The sequence below is a fragment of the Microcebus murinus genome, chromosome 21 (genome assembly GCF_040939455.1).
Source record: "Microcebus murinus isolate Inina chromosome 21, M.murinus_Inina_mat1.0, whole genome shotgun sequence".
NCBI classification, from domain to species: Eukaryota; Metazoa; Chordata; class Mammalia; order Primates; family Cheirogaleidae; genus Microcebus; species Microcebus murinus.
This window is the reverse complement of record NC_134124.1, coordinates 14,321,683-14,345,192: the sequence shown is the minus strand read 5'-3', so window position 1 is coordinate 14,345,192 and position 23,510 is coordinate 14,321,683. Positions and strand designations below refer to the sequence as shown.

Sequence of the window (23,510 nt, the reverse complement as noted above, 5' to 3'; positions counted from 1 at the left end):
GAAAATAAGGACCTTAAAAAGGAGCTAACAGAACTGAGTCCACAGGATCAGGCCTCTGCTAAAATCTTTGGAGAACCACAGAAGGCTCTCGGACTTTCTTTAAGGCCAAAGAGCCAAAGTAGAAATATAGGAGCATTACCTTAAAAAATACCACTAGTAACCTAGATTGTACTTACCCTCCTTTTTAAAACTTATATGCCCATAAACAATTCTAGGCCTACTTTTATGTGATCAGCATATAGCACCCATCTGCTATATTGCAACCCTTACTTCAAGGGTTTAATTTCTGGCTCTTCTTTTTATTTTTTATGTGTAGTTAACTTCTCTTGAGTTTTTCTCTACTATAAAATTGAAACAATGTCACCTACTGCATAGATTTGGGGGAAGTTTAAATATGATAATTTGTAAAGTTAACTTTGCATGTATAGATAAAATTGTAGCTCTCTTTTTGACACACACACACAATCTCAGTATTTCTTTATACACATACATATAGTACTTTTTTCTGTTTGAAATTTCTAAAGTAAATATCATAAAATTGAAAACTGACCAAGGTTTTAAATAGATGGCCTTTAGAAATCATTTGAAGTTGTACAATAAAGTATTTTCTCAAAGCCATTCATCTACCAAAATGCACAAGAGATATTCCAAAAATATTTTCAAATAATGACAATCACTATTAATGTTTCACTTTGTTTAGTTAGTATAAGCCTTAAAAAAGTTGCCTCATTAATAGGAAAATCTTCCTGGAGAAATTTTACCATTTTGCTTCTGTAATTAGAATCCCTAGAGGGATAAGAAGAGATCGTGCTGGATGATATTCTATTTGTTGGTGTTGTAAAAAGTTGAATATTATTTAAAAAGCCTAAAATTGAACACTAGGTGGCACTGAAATGCCAGCTCAAGAATTTATTAATATTACCTAGAGCTCCAAATTTTTGATACTCACTTTCTTGTTTGTAATTTTTGGTTGCTTGACTGTTTGTTTTAAAACTTCAAAAATGAAATTAACTGGGTAACCACAATAATTTGACAATTTTCGCTGGTCCTACTAATGTAGGTTAATCGCATCAAAGTTTCTCTTAGGGCACTGAATAGCATGATATTTCTTTGCAAGATCTGGCCATGACTTTCTCGTTTACCATTATAACCCCAATAATTGGGACAGTCAGCGTTCCACAAATATGTGTTGAATGAATTAACCACACAATGAACCAGGAGAGTTTAGGTGTTAGTGGATCTAACATATATTACCTGCTTGTCTTTGTTCTTTTCTCTTGTCCCACCTTCATCCTCTTTCTTTTTTTTTTCAGCTGCTTCCCTTTCCCTGGGAGAAAGGATGGAAAGAAACATTTCGACCAAAGTGAACAAGAACCCCATTAATTACTAGATCTGCTTTTTAAGCAATTGTCACTTCTTCAAACTGATGAGAAATGGCTATTATACTTTAAGACTCATAGTCTAAATCTCATTTTTGAAAAATACTCACAGTTTCTCCTTACACATAGCACACTTATTGCCATGCATCTTGCCATCTGGACCCCGGACAGGATCACTTTCTCGAGTACAGATAAGCTTTCCATTTTTCATTTGGCTTCTATACTGATCACAGACATTCTGAAAAGATGAAAAGGTTACATTGGAAATGCTGTTTTCACATAGTGTTTGATTGCATTTAAGAATCAGAAGATTCCAATTCAAAAGTCAGGCAGCCAGTTAAGCTTGCTGGAATAGACAGCACAATGGCCCACAAAGATGCCCATATTCTCATTCCTGGAACCTATGAATATGTTGCTGTACATGGCAAGGAGGAATTATGGTTGAATAGGGAATTGAAGTTGCTAATCAGTTGAGTTTGAGATGAGGTTAGCCTGGATGATCCGAGTGGGCCCAATGTAATCACAAAGGTTCTCATCTGTGAAAGAAGGAGGCAAGAGAGTCAATGTCAGAATGACACAGCTTGAGAAAGACTTGGCTGGCCATTGTTGGCTTTGAAGTTGGCCACAGCCAAGGAATACAGGTAGCCTCTAGAAGTTAGAAAAAGGAAAGAAATGGATTTTCCCCTAGAGCCTTCACAAAAAACAGTAACAACAAAGACCCTCAACCTTACCAACACCTTGGTTTTAGCACAGTAAGACCCATTTAGAACTTCTAACTCCAGAAATGTAAGATAAGAAATTTGTTCTATGGTAAGCCACTGTTTGTAATAATTTGTTATAGTAGCAATAACAAATTAATATAGTTGTAGAAACTCATTTTCCTTATCTATAAAATAAGGTTTAAAAGCCTTATTTGCTCAAGCTGTTGAGAAAATGAAATAAACTACTATTTATAAAAGTGCTTTGTAAAGGGTTAGATTGAAAGATTTCCATTTGATGTTAGATTTCTACACTGAACAAGTTAGTGATGTTCACATTAATGATGGCTCCTGGCCTTCTAGGGGAAGGTCTCAGTTGACCACATTGTCATCCTCTTCCCATCTTTTTGATGGCCAAGGGTTGACTTACAGGAAGACCACTTTTGTGAAACCATAGTTAATGACTCACTTTTCCTGATGCTGATCCAGTCCCATTTGATCTGAAGCCAGAATGCTCATTTTGTTTCTCTGATTCTTTTTGCCTAGTTGAGAAAAGAGTCAGAAGTCACCTTGTTAACACAGACTCAGGGTTGGAAGGACCCTGAGAGTTTGCATACCCTTAACCACCTTCTTCACAGGAAATTGTCTTGTTCACTTGAAAAGTACCTGTCCATGAAGACTGCCTGTCACATACTAGGCAGTTGAAAACCATTTATTGTAGGATGAATGGTTGCCAAAGATTACAAAAAAAGAATTCATTTTTTTGTTGTTAACTACTTCAGGTAAGTATTTTGTAACAGTAAATTTTTATCTTAGTAACTTTCTGCATTTAAGAATCATTTATTCTTTTACAAAATCCTCTACTATTAATGTGTGATGCAGAAAGAAAGTCATAAATGAAGAGCTATCTCAATTATGGTCATCATATCTGGAAAGTATTAGTTGTACAAAAGGGTAACATGGTATAGTATAAAACACCATAATATTAGTCATTATTTATTACTGTAAATGGTGATATCTAATATTTACTGAACACGAATTACTACACTACTTACTAGTGACAACTCACGTTTATTGTGCATCTACTTTGTGCCAGCCATTGTGTTAAAAGTTTTACATGGTTCATCTCATCTAACTCTAAAAAGAAACACTACATGGCTACTACGATTATTGTTGTTCCTCTCTCCCATATAGTTATGTGCCACATAATGACATTTCAGTCAATGACAACTGTATATGTTAAAGATCATTAAATATGAAGTGTCTGGTTTTGAATCAAAGGTTTAAGTTCATTATATTTCAAACAAAAAGCAGTAAAATTATTCAGAGCATAGACTGGTGACACAGTTTTGCTATCTTAATGGTAGCTCGTTCATGTTAACAGAGAAGAATCCTAGGGAATTAGTGGTGATGAAATTGAGAAAGGCACTGTCCACAGCTTGTTGAGAATTGAATCTTTTTCCCTGAAAGAAGGGGTCCAAAAGCCTAAAGAAGTGGTAGTCAGTTCATGCAAGGTCTAGTGAATATGGTGGATGACGGAGAGTTTCCAAGTCCAGCCTCTGTAGTTTGAGCAAAGCATTGTTTATGTGACATGTGGTCAAGCGTTGCAAGAGAATTGGCCTGTCTCCATTGACCAATATCAGCCACTTAATCACCAACATCTTTATCATTTCATCCAACTGGTTGCGGTAGACATCCACTGTAACCAGTTGACCAGGTTTCATGAAGCTATGGTGGATAATACAAGTGCTGGACCACCAAACACACACCATTAGCTTTTTTTGAGAAATACTCAGTTTTGGACTGTGTTTCAGCACTTCATCTTTATCTAACCATTGTGCTGAAAACTTGCGATTGTCAAAAATAATCCATTTTCATCACACATTACAATATGGGGTAGAAATGGTTTGCCTTTATGTCATAACAGCAAAGAAAGTCAAGCTTCAAGACAATTTCTCTCTGACGCTCATTTAATTCATTTCTCTTCTTATGCTCATTTAATTCATTTAATTCACGCTCATTTAATTATCCAGCTTCTTTACCTTGCCCATTTGTTTTGAATGGTCCAATATTGTTGAAAGAGCAATGTCAAACCTTGCTGTGATTTACATGTAGGTTGAGATGGATTTGCTTCCACTATAGCTTTCAGCTCATCATTATCCACCTTGGTGTCAGGTTGCCCACGTGGTTCATTTTCAAGATTAAAGTCACCAGAACAGAACTTCTCAAGCCATTGACATACTATGTGTACATTAGCCATTATCCTTCCCAAACACTGTGTTGGTATTTCAAGTTGTCTGTGCTGCATTTGGTTCCACAGCAGAACTCACATTCGAAAATAATATGAATTTTTGTCTTATCCATGGTTTCACATGGAAATTGCTCAAAAAAATGTGAAAGATAGTCACAAGCCAAAATGTGCATTTGGCTTTGAGGATGTACCTTCACTAAAAATAAAGGAAGAAGTGTCAAAGTGAAATGTCAGAGATATCAACTGTCAAACTCGGCATTTAAGGAAATCAGACATTTCATACCTAATGGTCTCATAAAATTGTAATACTGATGATGGTCCATAAGATCATAATATCATGTTTTTATAGTATCGTATCTATGTTTAGAGATGTTTAGACACACAAATGCTTCCCACTGTGTTACAGTTGCCTACAGTATTCAATACAGTTGCATGCTGTATGGGTTTGTAGCCTGGGAGCAACAGGCTATACCATATAGCCTAGGTGTATAGTAGACTATACCATCTAGGTTTGTGAAAATATACTCCAGGATATCCGCACAATGATGAAATCATCTAACAACCCATTTCTCAGAATGTATCTCCATCATTAAGCAATGTTTCACTGTAAATATAGGCAGATTAAAGCCTAGGAGAGTTAAATAACCTGTCCAAGAACATGGACCTGAAACAGCCATTTGATGCTAAAACCCCAGCCCTACCCCACTCTGCCATCCTGCTCCTACCAAAGAATTTCGATAATGTGGAATAAATAAAATATTAATACTAGGCTAGTATTCACACATGGATTCTAGTTTTATCTCTATAGCTCACTCCCCATGAGATCTTGAGTAAACAAACCTGAGTAAACCAACTTCAGTTTTTCTCATTGGTAAAATCTAACATTTGGATTATATATCCTCACATAGCCTATACTACTACAAAATTGTCATTTTTTTCCCCCGGTGAGAAAGGTGAATAATGCATGTCTACTGTGAGAAGAGGGAGCATTATAAATATTTATGAAACACATATCAGTTGAATGCCATAATTAAGAGCATTGTAATAAGTTTTAGAACTACAGGTACCCTTCAAGGTCATCTAGAACTACCTCATATTTATAGATGGGATTAGTAGTTGTTATGTTGCCCCAAGAGCACACATCAGAAGTGGCTGAGCTGTATCATAAAGCACTCCAACTTAATATTATTCACCTGGAGAAAATAAATAGAAGGAACAGAACCTGGATTATGCAAAATATGACAAGAAACCAGCTCTCTTAAACTATGCTCGCCAACTATTCCAAATGACCATCATAAAGTCTTTGGAGGATTCAAGTACAAGGAAGAACAATTATTTATCATGATTGCACTTAGCGGTCACAAAATTATAATAGAAAATAGAGTGGGAATCAGCCACTTGATTAGCTACCCTTGCTAGGGTCTATTGTTCCTTGGGGGTTGCAAGAGGAAATGATAATATTAGGGAACCAACAAAAAGAATAATTTTCACTGAGGGAGCAATAGAAAATGATAAATAGCCATTAATTCAGGAGGAATAGGAACATGTAACTATCTTTTAGATATGCCTGTGAAAGAAGTACTTACAGAATTTCTTTACACATGGTGCACTTATTGTTGTACGATTTGCCATCAGCATCCCGTACAGGATCACTCTCCCGAGTGCAGGTGAGTCTTCCATTTTTCATTTGCTCTCGATACTCAGCACATTGGTCCTGAAAAGGGAGAAGAGAGCAGGCCTCCTGGATCACTTAGTCTATTGTGTTACTATTAAGTTTGTTAAACAATTTGTGTAAGGAAATTTCTTGTCAACCTCCCCTTAAAAGAAACATAACATCTAGGGCTGCTAGCCCTAGAGAAAGACGGGCTAGAATCATCCATATTCTAATGAAAAGAGGTCAGTTGTCATGGAGACTAATGTTGCTTTCTACAAAAGGAAATTTTAAAGTTGGCTGGAATGTAATAGCATGGATGAAAGGTTAGCAAACTATGGCCCACAGGCCAAATCTCTCCTGCTGCCCATTGTTACATATAAAGTTTTATCAAAACACATCATCACTCAGTTATTTAGGTATTATTTATGGCTTCCTTTCCACAACAGACACAATACAACCCACCACACCTACAATATTTATTACCTGGACTGTTACAGAAAAAAAAACAAAAAAAATGCTGACCTCTAGTGTAGATAAAAGGGAGAGAAAAATGCATGGAGAAAGCACAAAGTTATAAGAAATATTAAGGAAAGTAGGCTTGACCAAATTATGGAGAAGACAGACAAAAACTCTTAACAAGTCTATTCCTGTTTAGGAAAACTCAGCCTCTGGAAGCAGAAAAGATGAAAAAAAAAATCAGAAAGGTTTATCAAAGGTAAATACTAGGCCTGTGTCAAATCTGGAAGTGAAGAGATGATCTTGGTATTCCGAGGTCATAAGAAGATAAATAAGGTAGCTGTAATCTTGTGATGCTGTGTTCACAACTAAAGAATGACCTTACATGCAATATTGTCATGCTGACACTTAAAAGTGTCCCAAGAAATGTACTCAACATAGTTTCCTAAGTTATTTTATTTTATTCCTAAAAGATTATTGCTAAATAAGAGAAACTAGAGTTCATCGAGAGGAAGTAATTTACTCTGTGTTTCACAAATCCAAGTGGGATGGGCAAGCTCGTACCCCAGACTACCTGACTCAAAAGCCTATGCTCTTTCGTCATATTATGCTGCGTTGGATCAACAGAAAAGATACCTCAAAAAAGGGGCTCCTTCCAGGGCAAGGAAGAACAACAAAGAACATGTGATGCTGATGAGATTACTGAAATAAGATTATTACAAGGAGAACTCAGGAGACTGGAGAAAGCGCAGCATATTATTAATATTTTCAGGTGTAAAGAAGTCCAAATGAGCCCTAGAGAGGTGAAAAATTGCTCATATCCTACCCTTCACCCTTAATTAAGGGGAAACTCCTCTGTTATTCCAAGGATGCTTTCAGACGCAGCACTGCACACATTTGCCTTTGCCTTAGGCGATACAGGCTGCGTTATAGCCCTGTTGTCAATGAGCTGAGCCCGCTCTGGTTACTGAAATCAGTGGTAGCTCTCACCTGCGCATGCCCTCCTCCTCCACTGCCACTGGAACCATGTCCTGCAGCATTTCTGTTATCTTCCTCTTCTTTCCTCTTTCTATCTTCATCTTCTTTCTGGCTGGAAATTAGAAAGTGGGCAGTAGGCAATAATAGATTACAAGAAGTGGAGTGTATCTCTGTGAGTTTCTCATCATACAACCAAATCAGATATGGATAGAATTCACCAGCATTCACTCAACATCTACTATGTTGCAGGTCTTCTCCAGAAATAAAAAAAAAGATAAATTATGTGGAGTCCTTTGCCTGGAAGAGCTCTTACTGCAGTAAGAGAAAACCAACATGTACATTACCACAAATGAGACAAGTATGAATTAATTAGCACTTCATGTATGTTCACTGGAGATCTCTAGCTGTATTTATCATACATATATTCAAGAGTGCCAGAAATAATTTCTTCTCTATTAAACATGTTTTTTCAACCGGATTTTCTACATTTCACAAAGAACAAAACATTGGAATCATCTCTCATTGCTCCCTGTCCTTCAGCTCACATAGCAATCGCCAGGTAGCACTGATTTCACCTTCTCAGCGATCCACTCACTTTCTACCCTACATCCCTTCCTTCTCTTTTTCTACTTTTTTACTGCTGACACATGAATCTTCCCAAAGGAACTGCATTTATGCCACTTAATCTCCTACCTGAAAAGTTTTAGTGGCTTCCCATTACATAGAAAATTGACCTCAAAATCTTCAGTCTGGCATTCAAAGTTGGTAAAAAGTTGGTAAGTTCTAACTAAACTAAATGACTTACTTTTCACTGTACATACTACGTTGTTCTTAATTTTGGATCTTCACCTATCCTCTTCTCTGTTTCTCCTCTCATTCCTTCCTGTCCAAGACATGTCCATATCTTATCCAAATTATAAGGTCCAGTTCTATCTATTCATAAAACTTTCTATTAACTGTCCTTTCCTTGAAGTGGTATAACAAAACAATACACATAATTTGTCATTTGAAATTTTCTCCTTTGTATTGTATCACTTTCTGCCCATGTCTAATCCCTAGTGGACTATCTGATTTCTGATAAGAGTGTTCAATTTTTCTTGGTATAATCATTATACACATTGTACAGTATAGATAAAATGACTTAAATATCTTAAGTATACTTCCAAACTTTACATAAAGAGCTACTTTTCATTTTCTGAAAATGTGATATTTTTTGAAAATGTTAAGTGAGGAATTAGATCAGGTGTCCACAAACTACGGCCCACAGGCCACATGCGGGTGTTTTTGCTCATTTGTTTTTTTACTTCAAAATAAGATATGTGCAGTGTGCATAGGAATTTGTTCATAGTTTTTTTTGAACTATAGTCCGGCCCTCCAACGGTCTGAGGGACAGTGAACTGGCCCCCTGTTTAAAAAGTTTGAGGACTCCTGAATTAGATTGACAGTAAAATCTATGTTTTCTTCCCAATGGGAATTCCAAGATAATCCAGGGAAGGGATCCACTTGACAGCAAAGGATTTAGGATTTTATCAAGAATGGTGTGATCTACCAAAAGGCTCTATGCTAGAACAATAGAGAATGTAATAACCTAGTAACATATTATCTATTTCTAGAACTGTGAATCTAGAACTGTGAATCATCATAAAGAAAGATTCACCTCAAATACTTTATAGATAATTAATTGTTTCCTTTGTGTGTAAGGCAAGGACAAACAATACATATGATCTGCCCATCTCATTGCTTCCCCAACTCTTCCAATCCACAGCGGAGGATTTTTGTGCACTCACAAGACTGCCTTGCACATGGCGCACTTGTTGCCATGGGTCTTGCCATCTGGGCCACGCACAGGATCATTTTCTCGTGTGCAGAAAAGATTTCCATTTTGTAAAAGACTCCGGAATTCACTGCATGTGTCCTAGAAAAAAGAGAAAAGGCAAGAGCTTGGGTATTTTCTTGGCAATTAGTTTATTGGGTTCCTACTAAGCACTTCCTTGGGGGGAAAAAAGAGAGAAAATGACCTGAGGATTTATTTTTCTGGAAAATATATTGTTTAATTCCTATTAAGTACCCCAAAAAGGATAGTAAAAAGAGGAAAATGTTTCTTTTTCTTTGAGAGTTAGCCCCAAATCCAGACTATACCTGCCATCACACATAAGACTTAATAAACTGAATTTTTCTGAGGACTGGTCACAGCTCTTGCTCAGGGTTTTACTGTTCATCTCACATGTTAGAATGCAAAAATACACTGCACATGCCATAGAATTTTAAAACTTCAGGTGTGGATATGACCCCAAAGTGTATCTAGACCAACCATGCAGGCTGTCTCTCAATCCCTTTTATGTTCTGCTGGCCAAGTCATTCACTTTCTGTTGAAACACCTGCAGTGATACAGACTCCACTATGTTCCAGACAGTTCAATCCAAAATTTCTAGTAGACAGTTCCTACAAATGAGCCATCGATTTACTTTTGAGGAATTTTAGAAAATAACTCTCACAAATCCTATAGGATCCCTACTATATGGCTTGAATTTTCTTCATCATTAAAAATGGGATGAATATGTTTCTTCAGACCAGCAGTGTTAAAGTATTTTACTTCCCTCGGAGAAATCAAGGATATTTTTCTTCTCTCACATGAGAGTCCCTCGGATATTTGGGGAAGGCTTTCTTGCTCTCCCGCACCTCCCTGTATTCTTTTTCAAGAGCTAAACATGCCCAGATACTTCACTCATTATATTTATGATTCGGTTTCAACACCATTTTTCATTCTGAATTCTATCCCTTTCTTAAAGAATTTAACATGCTGTTTCAATAGTTTTTGATGAAGGCAGGGAAATCACCACAAGCTGGAATAACCTACCTGGAGTTAGTCTTCTTAAACTCAAGAAAATACTATTTGGGGATACTATGTTTTTTTTCTCCCCAAATACAGATACCAAAAATAATCCAAGGCAAAGCAAGGAACATTTTATACCTGGTATGACAAAATAGGATAATACAAAGCACATAGAAATAATGTCGGAATTGGTGTCAAGAAGTCTAGGTTTGTATTCTATTATTTCCAGCGTTTGACTATGAGAACTATGAAATATGAAGATATGATAACAATACTCCCATTAGCTCTGAAAGCAAATTCTTCCTTCTCTCTCTGAATTCCAAATATTCATTTTAAAATATAGGAAGAGAGTAAATCAGGGGTTTGCAAACTATGAGCCTGGAGCAAAATCTGACCAACCACCTGTTTGTAGCAATAAAGTTTTATTGAAACATAGCTTTGTGTATTTGTGTATAATCTCAGGCTGCTTTAGAGCTATGATAGAGTTCAATAGTTGTGACAGAGACTGTATGGCCACAAAGCCTAAAATATCTAATAGCTGTCCCTTTAGGATAAAGTTTTTCATCCCCTGGACTAAATGAATTCTGAGCTCCCTCACAGCGAGGGCCTTCAATAATTCCATGAGTTATTTTTACAGAGATACCACAAAACTTTCTCCTTTCAGTGTAGTGTTAACAATCCAGGAAAACTACCTTTTCAGAATTTCTTTTAACTTTTGCTCTGGATTCAGCTTCTGCTTTTTCTTTTGCTTCCTGCTGGCTGTAAGAGAAAGGAGGAAAAAACAATTATTCATAGTACCCAATACATACTATCCTAAGAAGAAATTTCTCTAGATAAAAAATAATCCATTACTTTTATGCATCTACCAACTTAGCTTGAGAGTAGAAAGGCAAATGCATGCTCCTCCCTACCATTGTTCTTGTATTTTATGTTTCTTAAAGAATAAGACATATAAGCCATCACAAACCAGTAAATACATATTCAACACTGTATTATTTTTGGAAAATATAGATATTATCCTTCTCCCCAGAAAGCAACTAGGATATTGATTAAATGTTAACAAGTTTTCAATTTGTTAGCACTCAATGATGACACCTTTGGATTATTCATGATAGTAACCTATAAATGCAGAGAACAGAAGTCCTAGTTTTTTCATGCCACTAACTCTGGGGTAATTTGTCTTTAGCACGTGGCCCTTTCTTGATGGTGATTCAAGTAGCTTTCAGAACACTGGAGAACACTAAACAGAAATGTGCTGAGTGTATGGCTTTATAATAGCAAATCCCCAAACTCAGTGCAAAGACAGCCTTTATCATCTACCTTATGGAGAAAGCCTGTGGTGCCACCCCTTTGCCCGCCCAAGGCTCATCTTCCTCTACACTTAGCTGCAACAGCGGCTGAATCTCTACTCACAAGAAGGCCTCACACATGGAACAGGTGTTGCCATGGATTTTCCCATCTAGACCCTCGATAGGGTCATTCTCTCTGGTGCAGGAGAGTCGTCCGTCCCTCACATAGTGACGGAAGTCACTGCACAGCTCCTGTCAAAGGAAGGAGGATTTAAGAATCAGGTAACTAAACAATGGAAAGCTTCCTCTGCATCACCCCTTTGAAAACAAACAAACAAACAACAACAACAAAAAAAACAATGGATGCAGACAAGGGGATGCAGAAGGTTGACACAAAAGGTTGATATTAGCTAAGATGCTTTCCAGAGGCCTGGGTCACACATCATTTGGAATTTATGATTATTACCATTATTTATCTCATTAGAAAACCTTCAATTCAAATATTATTCTGTGCTGGGCATTATGAGAGATGCAGAGAAGAATGATTTGTGGTCTCTTAAATTGGTTAAGGAACTTGTGCTATGCAGAATAGGTCCCCCTCCACACACACACACACACACACACACACACACACACACACACACCCAATATGTCCAAGTCCTAATATCCAGGGCCTGTGAGGATACAAGCTTACATGGCAAAGGGGGCTTTGCAGACGTAACTAATCAAGAGCCCTGAGATGGGGAGATTATCCTGGATTGTCCTAATGGGCTCAACATAATCACAGGGTCAGTCCTTAAAACTGAAAGGGTGCAGCAGGAGAGAGAGGGAGAGGGAGATGCAACTGCAGAGGCACAGCCAGAGAGATGCAACGCTGCTGGCTTTGGAGGTGGAGGAAGAGGTCCAAGAGCCAAGGAACACGGATGGCTTCCAGAAGTGAGAAGAAACAGAGATGGATTCTGTCCTAGAGACTACAGAAAGGAATGTAGCCCTGCCGACCCTTTGATTTTAGCCCTCATCGGACTTCTCACCTACAGAACCGTAAGATAATAAGTTTATGTTGTTTTAAGCCACCAAGTAGTGGTAAATTGTTACAGCAACCACAGAAAACTCAGAGTTTTTACTTTATTTGGAGAAAATACATAGAAGCAATTGTAAGCTAGAATAAAGCAAATTCCAGTTCGAAGTGGGAATGGTTTCAGTTTTTCCCTATTCAGTATGATATTGGCCATGGGTTTGTCATAAATGGATTTGATAATTTTAAGGTATGAGCCGCCTATCCCTGTTTTGTTAAGAATTTGTATCATAAAGGTGTTTATGATACAAGGTGTTTATGAAGGTGTTAGACTTCATCAAATGCTTTTTTTGCATCTATTGAAATAACTAAAAAATAAATAAAAATGATGGCACAATAGTATAAATGATAGAGAAAAATAATTGATCTCCCCTCCAATGCACAAGCAACTAATATATTTAGTGCAAATACATTGACTAAGGACCCAAATACATACGTCCTCAGTTTGCAATCACCGAGGATGCAGGGGTGAGGGGGAAAGTAGGAGATTTGTCTACAGAGAATGATCACTGAATATTACGTGGCTCTGGTGATCTGAAACAACTACCTGTACTGCTTCTCTCTTCACTTTTTCAGCCTCAACTTTCTCCTTTTCTTCTTTGTTGTTATTTTTCTTCTCTTCTTCTTCAAGTTTGCTGCCATAGAAAAAGAAGACACAGGCTGAATAAAATTCCTTATTCTCTTTGGTAGTACGTTTTAAGAAGGAATGAGAATCCTCCAAACCAAGTGTCAGATTCAGTCTTCAGTACAAATTTACTCAGTCCAAGAGGTGCTGCTGCTTTGGCCAAGTGATGCAGATAAACATAGCTGTTTACAGTCCCCTGCTAAAAAATCTCAACCCACTGTTTATTCTACTGCCTCTGCTGTCAACCTCTCTGTTGAAGAAACCATGCACATATATTTAAGGTTGGACCAGGACATGTGAAAGTTAAGAGATAATAACTTTGCACCTCTTTAAAAAGGAATTATTTAAATATTTTTCTCAACATTTATATTAAATTTCAGGAAGGGAGTAGGAAACTAAGAAGGAGAAGAATTAGAGGTTGTAATAATCAGCTTCTCCTATATTGCCCCACACAATGGAGCTCTGGTCATGGGGTTACCCATACCACTGAGCAAAGCAAAGGCCTGGGAGGCCCTGGGCATGGCTTAACAAGAAAACCTTTTAGTAAACAGGTATTATATGAGCCTACTTCTGAGGGGGTCTCACTCTACACTAAACCACTTACACCAAAGTATCCATTTGATCTACATACAGCAATGTCCCTGAAAGGAGAAATACAATCCCCTCTATTCCATTTTTTGTTCAAGTTATTTTAACTGTCTTCATATAATGGTCACACAGACCTCTGTTCAACTGCCTTTTACTTAACTCATGTCTGAATATATTCAAAGCATCATAAAATGCCAAAGATGGGAGAAAGATCTAAGATATCACCCAATTCAGATCACAAAACATCTGCTCTCTCTCTTTTATGAATGAAGATTATCAGGTGTTAACAAGATATTAGCTCTAAATTGAGTCATTCCCTTTATCTTAGTTAGAAGCTAGAAGGATAATTGGATATAGAATAACATTGTCACCATATAATTCAATATTACTTTATTTAGTCTTATCTGCCTGCTTTTAAAATTTTCTAGTGAAGGAGCTCAGGCAAGTCCACCCCAAAATATGACTCCTTGGTATAAAGAATATTTTGAATCACAGGCCCTTCGAGATCACCAAAGCACTGGAGGGGGCTTTCCCTCTATCTGATCAAAAGATCAAAGGGGCAACTGACTTCCCTTCTTCTCCCTGTTATCTCAATATATTACAGGAAAGAAGGTCAAGAAGACAACCAGACCTAACCCAAATCATTTAAAACATTATACCTGTCTTTCAGGTTAATTTACAAGTCAATCTGTTTCCCCATCCATTCATCATCCCTGACAACCCCTATACTCCTCATTTTCCCCCCTCTGCTCTAAAAGGCATGTATAAAAATATCTCAACTTCGTTGGGATATTGGGTAATCACTCTGTGATTTCTCCCATGCATATGGTATTGGCAAATAAACATTTCTCTTATTCATCTGCCTTAACTGTGACTTGATCTTTCAGCCAACTTTCAGGGGAAATGGCAAGTTTCCCCCTACACTAGCTTACAACCCACGGCATATACTCTACACATGTAGGAAAACTCTAAAGCTCGGGGGTGATCAATGATGAAGAAATTCAGTGGGAGAGATGGGGAAGGATACTCACAACACACTTGCACACATGGCACACTTGTTTCCATGCATTTTACCATCTGGGCCACGGACAGGATCATTCTCCTTGGTGCAGATGAGCATCCCATTTCTCACTTGGTCCCGGAATTCACTGCAAGTTTCCTGGAAAATGAAAAAAGGATTTTTTCAGAGCAGTTTTCTACCCTTCCTGCATATCTCCTATGGTGAGGAATAAGTAATGCAGAGTAAAAAGTGAAAAGAAGAGTGTTAACAGGTAGCAGTAAATCAGTATTTACGGAGCTTCCGTCATGAATGCAGAATTGTCCTGGAGGTGTAGCAGACCTGGAAATATTTACCATCCTTCTCCTGAGGGTGATTATGATCAAGATGCAGAAGAAGGCTGACAGGCCACTAGAAAACATATTTCTGTGTTGGGCTGCACAGCACAGTCTATAAAAGCTATGAAAGATCAGAAGCGGAGAGATCCTATAGGCAGACCTAGAAGAGGTGCCTTCCTGGACAAACTGAGAAGATTGCAGACCCATGTTTTTTCTTTAGGAGGCTGAGAAAGAAGACAGAAAACATGCTAAATGAAGAAATAAAGATATATATTTATAGAGAGAAGAGAGAATAAGTCTGATCTTTGGAGAAACTGACATCTTCCTGGGAGTGAACTGATCAAATGTAGGGATGGGGATGTAGATTTGAACAAGAGGAGTAACAATAGATGGAGTGAAGAAGGCATGTTTTAGGACTGTTGGAAATATCTAAGAGGACTTGCTTGGAAACTGGGCAAATATGATGGCTGAAACACATTTTCAATTCTAAATTACCAATATAAAGATAGATCCAGCTAACAGAAATACCTATTGAAAAAATGAGCCAGTTCAAAGGTAAACTTTTAAACTGTGTCAACTTTTCCCCAGATAATGATTAGGCTTGTGCTTCTGCAGCTGTTATTAAGAAATAGAATTTAAAAAGGTATATCTTGTATATGGCTATTATATGAAAGTAATCCAACATCTACACATAGGGCTCTGCTACCTATAAAATTATAAAAGCATGGAAGGTAGACTAAAAACAATTGGGAAGTCAAACATTACTTAATAATATTGATTGAGAGCAAGAAAACTAATACTTCCTCCATAGCTGGGGCTGACAAAGATCAAATATGAAAACATATGTGCATTTGTTTTGTACGTTGGAATGATTGGGATCTTGTACTATCTGTTTGAAATAATAGATGTGAATTATGTAAATTGAAATTAGTAAACTGTACAAGTTAATATTAAAAATCTGTGCCTAACAGCAAAAAGCCAAATATGGGGGAAATTCCCTTACAAAAAGTTGACACTGCACTTTTTATTAAGTGAACATCAAAACTTGAATAATCATAAAATAAAATTGATACTCTGGAAACTCTGGTTAAAAGCTTTCTTTGTTCATTTCAGGCATGAAAATTAAGCAGGAAACATTTATTCTAATAAGATAACCAGAATACTCTTGTAAAGAAAAACATGTCAGAACATACCATCAGCATTCCAGAGAAAATTACCTTTGCAGCTTCTCTTTTAGTCTTTGCTCTTGCTCTTTCTTCTTGTTGACTGTAAAAAGAAAAAAAAAAAAAAAAGGAAGAGAGAAGAAGAAATGGATCTTAATGCAGTAGAGTAGATCTTTAACATTCATAGACTGATCATTCAGTGCTTTTACTATTCTCAAGCAACTCCAAAGATACACCCATAGTAGTTTGTCATTTTATTAAATAATAAACAAGAATGCTCAGCTCGCCTCAAGAGAATGGTCTACAAGAGAAAAAGTCCCTTACTTAAGGAGCAGACCTATTTAAGTTCCCAGCATATGTACTCCAATAACATTTTCTTATTTGCTGATTGTTTTGCATCTGTGATAACTCTTTATAAAGTGCCACCATTTGTCTTCTAGGAAGCAGTATAGCACGGTGGTTAAGAATAAAGGCTGTAGAGCCATACTGTGTAAGGAAAACAAGTGCTTAACCTCTCTGTACCTTCCTCATTTTTAAGTAGTGGTAAGAAGGTGAGAGACAGGGGAGAAGGAGTAGAAGAAGTAATAAGAGATATGAGGGATTGACATCATCATCATTGTCATCGTTGAAAGTAAACCTTCCAAAAATAGGCATACGATGGAAATGAAGTGAGAATGACAGCTCTTACATTTTGAATAACTAACAGTGTTACAAATTGAGTTTAGCGGATTGGAGCTTTGGCATAATTTGATATGTAATACGAATAACTCAATCATGTACAGACAAAAAAAATTATATAATTTGTGAAAATGTTTTAGTGCATTCCAATCAACATAACACTCGCTCATTGATCAAATTAAAATTTTTTAAAAAGTTTTAAAGACTGTGTTCATGGTATGAGAGTGTGCAAAAAAATGACTATGGAGGATAGAGTGATTCTCAAGAAAATCAATAACCTTTGTTAACATATCTACAAAATATGAGGTGATAAAAGTTTATTTCTTTTTGATAAGATAAACTTATGAGACAAAATAGATTCAAAATTTTAGTTTTTTTCAGACTTCTTTATATGAAAATTGATCTATTAATAAACTTTACAAGTCTAAGTTGACTAAAAAATATAAGCAGCATTCTTCCTCCTAATGGGAAATTGTCAAAGAAGGCAGCAAGTCTGACCACTAGGTGGCAGAATTACTTCCTTGCTACTGAAAGATTAATGTGGAGGAAAAAGAAAAACATTTGAACTAGCCTGAATATGGACAAATATATCTACCAGAAGTTGGTAAAGGCCTTGCTAAGTGATTATATTCTGTCTAAATCCTACGGTGAGACATACATTATCATCTTCTTCATCTCCACATCATATATACTGTCCTGACTTTTCCATCATTCTCAACTTTTCTGAGCCTTTGTTTTTTTCAGCTGTAACTTGTGACAACACAGAATCTACTTCATATGGCTGCTGTGAAGATTAAATGAGATTAGGTAGCAAAGCTCCTAGTACCAGACAATTACTCAATGTGCTCAATGAATGTTTGTTATGACAATCACGTAGCCATCTTCTTAACTTTCCATCTAATAGACTTTGAGTGGTCACGTCTCCAACGCTGTGGGAGAAATATGCAGGACTACATTGCTGTCTATCAGGGAAGACTGAGAAACTAAACCCTTTTGCTGATTCTTGACACATAGAAAATAAATTGGGTATCCCTTTGGTCAAAAATAAAGTTTAGGAAACTCGTAAACTCTTGTTTGAGGGGCCTTGTCCTGTCATCCATTCTAAAGTCATACCTTAAGCCCCTATAAATGGGCATCCAACTCCTACACAACAAAATCACCATTCTCGAGTCCTCCCCTACTCTCTTACAAGATCAGTCTTCATGCTGAACACAAATTTGCCTCTCAGTAGCTCTTACCCATTTGATTCTATTCCTTAAAATCATGCAGAATAAATAGAAAGATAATACACTTAAAAAAACTCATAAAAATCTCCCATGCATTATAATGATAGTATACATGTAATTGCATCTATTTCCTATTTTAGCTGATAATATTTTGGAAAACTAAATCAGTTAGTATGATTATCATGGCATATACTCTTTTCTGGGTGAAAGATTCTGGATTATTTCTTCTTCATCGCGTTTTTTTTTATTTGTATTCTTAATTGAGAAATAATAATTGTATAATTTATGGAATTCAATATGATGTTTTGATGTGGTGCAAGTATTAAGTCAAACTAATTAACCTAGTCACCTCACGTATCATTCTTTTTGTGAGGAGAACATTTATAATCTACTTGTTTAGCAATTTTGTAATATTTATGATGCGTTGTTATTATTAACCATAGTAATCATGTTGTGCAATAGATCTCAAAAACTTATTTCTCCTAACTGAAACTTTGTATCCTTTGAACAACATCTCCTCATTCCCAACCCCCACCCTTATCCCACCTCCAGCCTCCAGTGATCACCATTCTACTCTCTACTAAGACTTAAACTTTTTAGATTTCACATGTAAGTGAGATCATGCAGTCTTTGTTTTTCTGTCTGGCTTATTCTGCATCTCTTTATATCACAAGAGTTATTACATAATCTGAAAGCCGTCCACTTGCTTTTTTGTTGTTGCTATTGTTTGTTTGTTTGTTAGTCCATTTAAATGTGACAACCAAAACTGAACACTACACTGAAGAGGAAAATGCATTATTCACAATTGTTCAAAAACTTCCCAGGGCAGTTCCCACTTCTCAATCCCTCAGAAGCCCTGGGAGCCACGGTTCTACTTACAATAAGGCCTCGCACATGGAGCAGGTGTTGCCGTGCATTTTCCCATCTGGGCCTTGGATGGGGTCATTCTCTCTGGTGCAAAAAAGTGGTCCATTCTTCCTGGCTTTGCGGTATTGACTACACAATTCCTGTGAAATTGGGGGGAAAAGTTGGAAGTGTTGAACATAGGTTGGATCAGATTGCAAAAATAGCTGAAGTTTAGACTTTCTTCTCCTAAATGGGAATAAGCAATTGGCTTATTTTGGAATAGCTCTTAACTTGGAAGTCGTGGATACCTTTAGATGACAAAAGCAATGAGCCTTCAACCAAGAAATGGTCACATACGCACATGTGTACCTGCACACATAAAAATACATACAAAAATACAAACTGTACAAATGTTTCACACAATTTTAGGGAACTTGTATGTTCCTTGAATGCCATCTATGGATCCACACCTCCATATGCCTCTGACTTGTTGGAGAAGGTACCCTCACCTCAAAAGAATTTGTTTTCTCAGATTGTCTTTTATTTCTGGATTCACCTTCCTTCTTTTTCTTTTCTTCTGCTTGGCTAAAAGAGAGTGGTTAAATAAGAGATGAGTAAAAATCAAAATCATGGAATCTCCATATTGGAAGTGGTCTCAGATATAATTTAATTATTACAGTTAACATTTATTAAATTCTTATAATGTACCTAACCCTGGGCTCATACTATGAAATTTTTACCATGGCATGTAGTAAAATTATTATTATAATCTAATTTTACAAATAAGAAAACTGACAGAGGGAATGCATAACTTGCCCAAGGGCAAAGAAATAATAAGTGTAGGCTGGGGATTTAAACTCTAGCTAGAGGTGATTTTCCAAACTTCCAGTGTTCACTATCATGTCTCTGATGACTAACTAGCCTTTGCTTTAATCTGCCAGTAAAGTCTCTACCTACATCATCTTTGACAGCCGGTGGTAAGTCATCCTATCTTTGAAATCCTCAAATTGTTAGGAAGTTCTTTCTGGCCATGAGCTGGAACCTGTTTTCTAGAGCTTTCATTCATTGGCCCATTAGCCTCACTTTAATCCATGGAGATAACCTAGAACTAATCCTGTTTCCACATTTAAAAACAAAAACTACTTTAATATTTCAAGACAGTGACTCTCCCCTTACCTAAGGGTGCCAAGTCTTAACGATCCTCAAAGGACATGGTTTTTACACATTTCCAATTAGGCATTTTTTTTCTAAATATCCCTTAATTATTTTATTTTCCTGTTGAAGTGGCCCTTTCCCAGTTAAACATAGAAATTAAATAGAAAAGACAAAACTCTCCCTCATTTTCCCAGCCACAGTACTACTCACAAGAAGGCCTCACACATGGAGCAGGTGTTGCCATGCATTTTCCCATCTGGGCCTTGGATGGGGTCATTCTCTCTGGTACAAGGGAGTTTTCCATTCCTCACAGACTTTCGATATACACTGCAAAGCTCCTGCCCAGATAAAGAAAATGAGATGGACATATGCTTTATTTCTATTCAAAGCGGAAGATTCAGACATCTACATTGCCAGAAACTAATATTATATCTCTTTGAGCCAGGATTTTAATTGTGTTTCTCTCTAATGTAAAATTTAACTCAGCAACAATAAAAACCTAACCATTTGTTAAGAGACATAACTCCATTAGGCACAATAGGCTGTCCCAATATAAAAAAAGAGGTACATAAGAAAACTCCACTGTAATCTAAGCAGAAGGCAATAAGTGCAAACACATACATACAAGAAAATCTGAAAACTCAAAGGTCAGAACCATGAAATTTGATTGTGGAAACCAGGGAAGATGTCAAGGAGCAAGAATGACTTAAGTGAGTGTGAAGAGGGAATAGGATCTTCCTGGGCAAAATTAGATTGGGAAATATGCACACCAGATTATGAAAGTAAAATAAACTGAAAAACACAGGTGGGAAACTACATGGCACGTAGCAGAGCATGAATTTGTGAATGAAGGCAAAGAAGCAAAGAAGAGAAGTAAGGAGATTAGAATATCTCTTGCAGTTGATGATGAGCTACTTAAGGGTTATTATGATCTGATTTACATTTTGAAACATTACTTAGGCTGTGTTAGGGAGAATGGGTGGATCACGGAAAGGACAAAATCCAGAGGCAGAATTAGGAGACTTTCATCATCAAAACAATAAGTGATAATAACTGACCTAAGGCTTTGGAAACTAATATTTTAATATTTTAGATATAAGAATCATGTTCTTTTGGAAATCATGGTATTTATCTCAAATCAGATGTGAGAGTTCAGAAATTTATATGAAGAAAGTATACACACGTAGAGTATCTCTGCAAAGTATTTAGCAAAAGCTAACATGCTATCTAAGTAATGACTCTAGAAGTAGAACCCAGTTTTTCAAATACTTTCAAATAAGTTCATTTTATTTTACAAGTTTAGCCTTTGAAGCAAGCAGAATGGATGAATATTCCTTAGCATTCATCTCAATGTCATCCACAGTTTGAAGTGTTAGGGTTTCCAGGGATTTTCACACAGCAGAATTCTACCCTTTAGGCTCTTGGAAGTGTGTTCAAATTATAGTGCCAAGTAGAATTTATTGGATGGATTCTACTCACTGCATACGACGGTGCTTTTCCTGATTCTCTTTTATTTCTTGCTTGTGCTTCAGCCTTTTTCTTTTCTTCAGCTTCTGCTTGGCTGAATGAGAGAGGAAGTGAAAGGGATCCATTAGGACAAAATGCATGCAATGATTTCTCCACATCCCTGCAAGGCTAGTCTGTTTTCCCTGCTTAGGGAGGAGCAATGTTATTCCTTTATCACTTTACATATCGATGAGAAGCAACTAAACATCCTCCAGGATGGTATGAAACCATGACTTCTTCATAGTTTCTGCTTAATGTTGGAAGAAAGACAGTAACAATGGGCCTGGAAAACTTGCTTTCTCTAAACTAGCTTTCTTTCATGTGGTGAGAAAAGGAGCATCATCAAAGTCCATGACAAAGGTGTCAGAGATAACAAAACTAGAACCATGGTGACCTAACAGCTGGAGGCTGAAAATGACCTTAACAAAGCACATCAACTTGTCCCACTGTCTCTCAGAGAAGATGAGAGGCATAGAAGGCCTTGGTTATACTCTCAGAATAGGACTACAACCACCCATCTCTCAAGTCCACAATCTATCTACCATGTCAGGCATACCCTAGATTTTATTTAAGCTTCAGTGTGTATTGCTTACTTATGGCTATTGTAGCCAAAAGACAAAATGTGAGGCAGGTGGAAAATAGCCAAGAATTTCCATACACTGATAAACCAAATAAGCCTAAATTTGCTGCGTACAATGAATTGCATGGTATGTACAATTCACTGATGGTATTTCAACCATATTGGTTGTCAATCAAAAAAAAAAAAAAAAACCATGGATTCTAAATATAAGTCACTTAATCTGACTCAATCAAATAAAGTAAGAGCTATTCTAAATTTTGAAAAAAAACTGGCCATTCTAATTTATTGAGAAATGTCACTTTATATAAAGTAACATCCATTATAATTTTATAAGTTTATGGCTGTTTCATGAGCAATTTGACTCTATGCAATTTCTGTGTTAAGTGCTAACTTTGGACCCTAAATTTCCATGGAAGATCAGATGTTGATAAGCTGCTAACTAAAGCAGGTTCACAGGTGAAGCTTCAGGGGTGAGAAGGCAATGAATATTTGTCCAAGGTCATGCTTGTCAAGATATTCCAGTGCCAAAAGAGGGAGCCTCAGAGAAGACAAGACATCTTGAAACAAGTAACTCTAGGTACTTACTCTCAGGGCTCTCTTACTGACATTCCCTACATAACTTATTCAACTCACTTTCCTATTTGAAGCCACAGTTCCTCCATTTATGAAACAAGTTGGTTCTATTAGATTATCTGCAAGGTCCCTTCTTTCTTTGACATTCTAAAACTCTATACTCACAAGTAGGCTTGACACATGGAACACAAGTTGCCATGCATTTTTCCATCTAGACCACGAACAGGGTCATGCTCTCTGGTACAGAAGAGCCTTCCATTCCTTGCCTGATCTTGATATTCACTGCAGCGTTTCTGAATAATGAAAATGAGACAATTTAGATATAATTCTCTATTCTCTATAAATATCAAATGTTTTACAAAGAAATTGGAAAAGAGAAATTGATGAAAAAAAGAAAACTTTTAGGATTTAGAATCATCCAGAAATTTTGTGATGTTTTTCTCCTTTTAATATTCATCCATTTAAATAGTCAAAAATATATTAAAGTTAGGGAGATATAAATATGGATATGATTTATTTGGGTCCTTCAGCAATCAGTAGAAAGGATAAGTAATTGCATATGAAAAGCTAAGGGATATAACACAGGTCTGAATTAAGTGTGTAGAAGTACAAAGAGAAGGAA

General features: G+C 36.7%; 1 protein-coding gene across 1 annotated transcript in view; it reads right to left on the bottom strand.

The window, feature by feature from the left end:
* Positions 1-23,510, bottom strand: part of SPINK5 (serine peptidase inhibitor Kazal type 5) — a 65,541-nt gene that overhangs the window by 14,845 nt on the left and 27,186 nt on the right. Inside the window, exons 11-26 of the mRNA XM_075996192.1 lie at positions 23,054-23,181; positions 21,709-21,790; positions 20,440-20,567; positions 19,584-19,659; positions 19,108-19,235; positions 16,379-16,427; positions 14,858-14,985; positions 13,161-13,248; positions 11,663-11,790; positions 10,942-11,008; positions 9,204-9,331; positions 7,429-7,528; positions 5,915-6,042; positions 2,547-2,619; positions 1,490-1,617; positions 1,255-1,327 (exon numbers count right to left, since the gene is read on the bottom strand). Of these exons, the coding sequence (XP_075852307.1) occupies positions 1,255-1,327; positions 1,490-1,617; positions 2,547-2,619; positions 5,915-6,042; positions 7,429-7,528; positions 9,204-9,331; positions 10,942-11,008; positions 11,663-11,790; positions 13,161-13,248; positions 14,858-14,985; positions 16,379-16,427; positions 19,108-19,235; positions 19,584-19,659; positions 20,440-20,567; positions 21,709-21,790; positions 23,054-23,181 (1,632 nt within the window). The remainder of the gene's footprint in view (positions 1-1,254; positions 1,328-1,489; positions 1,618-2,546; positions 2,620-5,914; positions 6,043-7,428; positions 7,529-9,203; positions 9,332-10,941; positions 11,009-11,662; positions 11,791-13,160; positions 13,249-14,857; positions 14,986-16,378; positions 16,428-19,107; positions 19,236-19,583; positions 19,660-20,439; positions 20,568-21,708; positions 21,791-23,053; positions 23,182-23,510) is intronic.